This window comes from Schistosoma mansoni, chromosome W (assembly GCF_000237925.1).
Source record: "Schistosoma mansoni strain Puerto Rico chromosome W, complete genome".
Lineage (NCBI taxonomy): Eukaryota > Metazoa > Platyhelminthes > Trematoda > Strigeidida > Schistosomatidae > Schistosoma > Schistosoma mansoni.
Window position 1 is genome coordinate 17,034,953 of NC_031502.1, and position 5,324 is coordinate 17,040,276.

General features: G+C 40.6%; 1 protein-coding gene across 1 annotated transcript; it reads right to left on the bottom strand.

The window, feature by feature from the left end:
* Positions 1-627: 627 nt before the first annotated feature.
* Smp_209050 (peptidyl-prolyl cis-trans isomerase-like 4. ppil4) lies at positions 628-4,339 on the bottom strand (the record flags this gene model as incomplete). Its single annotated transcript, XM_018788792.1, has 3 exons — positions 628-1,383; positions 3,746-3,916; positions 3,956-4,339. The coding sequence occupies 3 exons, from the start codon at positions 4,337-4,339 to the stop codon at positions 628-630; spliced, it is 1,311 nt and encodes a 436-aa protein (XP_018654299.1).
* Positions 4,340-5,324: the final 985 nt, after the last annotated feature.

A 5,324-nucleotide genomic window follows, 5' to 3' on the forward strand; every position in this document is an offset into this window, starting at 1 on the left:
AGACTACCTAGTTGGGATCTGCGAAATGATAGCAATCGATGGTTAGAGACCTTGAATGACATGACTCAAAATCGTTTGCAATGGCGAAGGTGCATCCACTGTGTGTTATGCCAAATTTTAATCTTCTGAATTATTTATGTCCCTTTCTTTTGTCTCTTTACAAATTTATTTCACTGGATTATACTCCTTGAATAACCTCTGCAAACCCTAATCTTTCAGATTACTGCTTATACAATTACTACTTCTACCACTATGGGATTCGAATCGACAACTGCATCTCTGTGCTAATGTGGTATGGCAACTCGAACTGATGTGTGTACGTACGAAGTTCTACGTTGTGACTGACTGACTTCTCGCAGTCCTTGAAAGTAACTGTGTACTATACTATTGGAGTACCTACGTTATGCAGCCTATACCAGTCAACATAAATAAACGATGAATATATAAAAGGTGAACTTAAAACAGTCGGTCGTTAAATTCTAGAACGCATATACAATTCTGGCCATCCAGCTCCTTCGGAAGTAAACTTAATAAAACAATAACTACGGACTTTGCCTAATTATCAAGTAAATGTTTTATAAAATGGAACCTTGAAGTATAAATCATTATAGGTAACTGAATTCACATTTATAGCTGGCAACTTGGGATCAAATCACTACCCAACCCCTTTAAAAACTTACTATGGTCTGTCCATTTGGATTTTCCCTGGGAATTCACCGATAATGATGAGGAATCAGACTCATCTGAAATTACCAAATCATATTCCTCACCTAATACAGATGGAGATCTATGTCTTACAGGACTATATTTCTTTCTCTTATTTTCATGGCTATGAGAATGCTGGGGGTGATTTCTTCTACTATTTCGTTCTGGTGATCGAGGTAAACAAGATTCTTTTATGTCTCGTGACTCTTTTGACTCAGAAAAACTTTGGGGTTGGACACGTGCAAGTTTATCTTTTCTGTAAGACTGCCATTCACGAGCAACCGACTGACTGAAATCCACATGAATACGTCTATCATCAATAACGACTTTGTCCATCTTGAAATATGCATCTTCACAATCAGCTTCTTTCTCATATTCTATGAAAGCATACTGAAGAGAAGCACCAGTACGTTTATCTCTAATTACTTCACATGATTTGATCTCACCAAACCGACTGAAAATGATTCCCAAATCCTCGCTTGTAGTTACAGGATTAAGTTTACACACAAAAAGTACATTATTTGGAGGTTTAACATTAGCATCTGGCAAATCGCCTATCAGCGTAAGTAGCTGAGTATGAGTTTTAACTTCTTGCTCTGCCCTCAGTTCCCCCAACTGTGTAAGTGAAAGTCCTTCCGTATCATCTAGCTCTTCATCCTCTTCTAATCTAGTATCAAACTATTAATAAAGAAAAGATACAGAACTAAGTACCAAACGCAACCGGTAAAAATCAAGATCAATAAACAGAATTATTCACAAAACAACTTAGGCGTAATATATATTTTATTATACGAAAGTTGAGCACCAGTAAGGCGTTAAAAGATATAGTAACACTAAATAACAAGCTACACGACTAAATTTTCATGGTCTTGCATGAACTTTTAAAATTTAGCTGTAAAACAGTAAATGAGTATGCAGTTCTTAACCTTAAAATGGTTTACGAAAGATACAGCTTTTTTAGTACGAAAAGCAGGATTTACTAAGCGACCAAACTACCGGTCGGCGCATAAAACTTATCGAATTGATGTGAATCGAAATTACAAGTGCTAAATGAAAAATCGAAACATTAGGTTTTTAATGTTGGACGATTTTGAATGCAGATGGTTCAGTCTCCCGACCGTTGCTGCTACCTTGACGTGGTGGTCGGGCTTGCCTATCGTGATGAACCAATCGAGCTATGTTGGCTGGAACAATCGTTCCTCGAGGTCCTACCATGCCAGACAGGTCGGTTGAAGAGCGGTAAGACTAAAAGCAGCAATCCCAAGGTCCGAAGGCGAAGTCATACTGCCGACTGTACAGAGGTGTGACGGCAGTAAGGTGTTTCCTTCAGACAACCAGCATGACAGCGATGCTGCCTTCCCACAAGGAGGGGTGGGGTTAGAAAAGGTCGACCCTAAAAATGCACACCTCGCCTTATCTCACGGATTTCCGTCTCCGGAGGTAAGGTCCTTTGAAGAACGGAGCTAACACGTCAAAAATCCCCCACAAAAAGGCCGTGCGTGACCGGCCTCAAGCAGTTGTCCCTTGGGCACTGCGGTCATGCTCCCAGGTCGTTAAGACCAACATTAATCCAACTTCTTTTTCAGGTCCCTCAAGAAACACCCTTCCACGGTGTGGGCAGCCGGTAAGTGATATTAGCCCTCATACCCATACCTGCACACGAGACCAGGTTGGTCACATCCAAATCCTTTCTACACCTCCTAATAACCCTCTTATCTCCACGACTAACCCTTCCCACGTCCTTTTATCACCTCGCACCGCTAGGGCAAACGATTCGAGTACACGGAACGTTATTCTCGGTCTCCTGAAACCACACTCTAAACTACATGTAGGAGCTTTTAATGTCCGGACATTGTGCCAAATAGGACAACAGGCTTCCTTAGCTAGGACTTTAGAATCTTACACCATCGATGTGCGCTGCGTCTCCGAAACGCGCATACAAGATCCGAGTAGCGTCATTCATTTGACCTCACTATATCAAAATAAAGAACCATCTCGATACACGCTTCTTGTATCTGGAAGCCCTGATGCTGCCTCCCGTGGCCTCGCTGGCGTAGGTATAGCATCGATTCCTAGAGCAGAACTAGCTCTTTTAGACTGGATCCCAGTAGACAGTCGTTTGTGCCTTGTCCGACTAAACGGAACAGTAAAGACTCGGAAAGATAGGGACATTCGTTGTTGCCTCTTCGTCGTCTCTGCCTACTCTCCCACTGACTGCAGCTCAGACGATATAAAAGATGAGTTCTACTGGAAACTTTCTGACCTCCGAAAAGCTAGGCGTTCTGATGTAGTAATAGTGGCTGGTGACTTTAATGCTCAAGTAGGTAAACTAAGTGAAAAGGAAAGACAGCTGGGTGAATCTTATGGTGTCGTGGCTAAAAGAACAGATAATGGCGACCGTCTGTTGCAGCTGTGCTCAGATAACCGCCTTTTTCTTGCAAATACTAACTTTAAGCATAAGGAAAAACATCTTTTGACATGGCGAATGCAGATGGTTACCCATTTATTTAACCCAAGATGATGTTAAGTTGTAGAAACCACAAATAAAGCTGTTTGAAACTTGAGTGGTTTTGTGATTCATTAAAACCGTATGTAGATAAAAATGATGTTTACTGAATAATACGTTTTAATAAAAATGTGCTTTTTATAGATTGCCTTATTTTCTATTCGATCAAATTCCATGGTGTCACTGAACGTTAAGAAAAACCAATAAAGAAGTCGATAATCCTACCAGTTTGAAACCACATCATCGATAGAAACCAATCGGTGACTAAACACGAAATGTACACTACATATGTGTCAAATCGTCGTTTGAATAAGCATACTAAGTTTAAACACTTCAATCAGCCTGGGAACAGAGAAATACTAAGGGACCATAAACACACCAACGAGCTGGATAGTGGATGGCACCTATTACTAATATCCTATTTGAACTGAAAAAGATGTAGGGGGTTTCACATAGCTGTTATTTTTCGTCGACAAAAAAGGAAATATTAATGATTATAAATGACCAAAAAATGACCTGTAAACTTTTCCTTACTGTTGAGATACTTATTGACTGTGGAGAGTCAGGATAACGAATCATTTTCGGTGTATCAAATGGGTCATCAATAACAATTGTATGATGTATCCTGACATTTCGAAACGGCCGGCCATTTTTGTCACAGTACACTTCATTTATCTTTTCAACGAAATCCATTCCCTCAGCAATCTATAAATTAGAGTTTTGATAGTGTTAACACAAACATACATAGCCGAAAACTGTATGCGTGTCATCCAGGTAATTAAGATCATCTCCCAAAGTTATGAAGAATTGAGAACCATGCTGTCCAGATCCATTGTCCACCATAGAAACCAACCCTTTTCGTGTATGCGATATTTTCGGCTTTCTCTCAGCATCAAAATATCTTGCCTGATCACCATACATGTACTTAAAAAAAGACCAACCACCACGACCTGTTCCGCTAGGATCTCCAGACTGAGCGACCAAATTTTTCTGTACACAATGGAAGAGACAAAAGTTGAAGTGCTTCATTTTGCAGAGTTTGATAAAGTTTGTACATGTTCGTGGCTTTTCTTCGCAATACAGATCAAGCACAAGTTGGCCAAGAGAAGTTTCTAATAAAACCGCCATATCCAATAAAACCCGCCAAGGTCAGCCGTCAATTAAAAAACAAAAATAAATTTGCAGTTTGTTTTCCAGTGAATGTTCAGCTTCATCCTAAAGATTTTAATTAGTGAGGCTGATACCACTTGTTCGAGTTAGGGTTTCTAGTCATCGGCCACTAGAAGAGAAAAGAGAAACCCGACTCCAAGTTTACTAGATCACGATTTCGAATCTTCATGCTATGGCCTCGGAGATTATTAGTTCTGGAGAGGGAAAAACACAGGGCATGATAACCTCCAAGTGGTTAATAAAGGTATGGGATGTCAACATAAGGTTACCTCGCGATCCAAGATACGATAACGAGAAAAGTTTCATACGTTTTCAGAGCTCTTCATAAGAGACGTTGTCAAGACCCTTCACTAATTATAATTTCGCAGGCTGAACATGCTCAAATGGGTCAGCATTCTTGACAAGACATGTGCTGGTTGTTCGGATACAATACATTATGTGTGGGATATAAAATTCGAAGTATCTCCTCATCAAAGCATTTGAATGCCTGGCGTTGTGACTATAAAGCTTAGAAACGTTTGGCAGCTGATGCATTGCAATACGTGACTTTTATTACCCTTACGTCTTCGTGTCCCTGTACGCATGGAAAAGATGTGCCGTTGATAGAATACTGATAACTGTTACCGTGTCCGATGTGCATGAGCATACTGTTTCTGGAATTAGCTTGTAAGCCCCAACCTCGAGCCCATCTAACTAACTCGCCTATGTCAGTTTAAAGATCAAAATGACCAGCCTCACCTCTTCTATTCGGATGGCGTTCCATTCACCCTCACTCTGTTTGCGATCACTTAAGAAGTTTCCTATCCATCCCTATACAGCGCCTGTTATTCCGAAGCTCGAGAGATTCTGCATAGGACCGAAGTGAGAAACCTTATCGAATGCTTTGCTGGCGTCTGTGAATACCACATTGAGAGACAGGCCGTTATCTAGGGCTGCTGTCCAA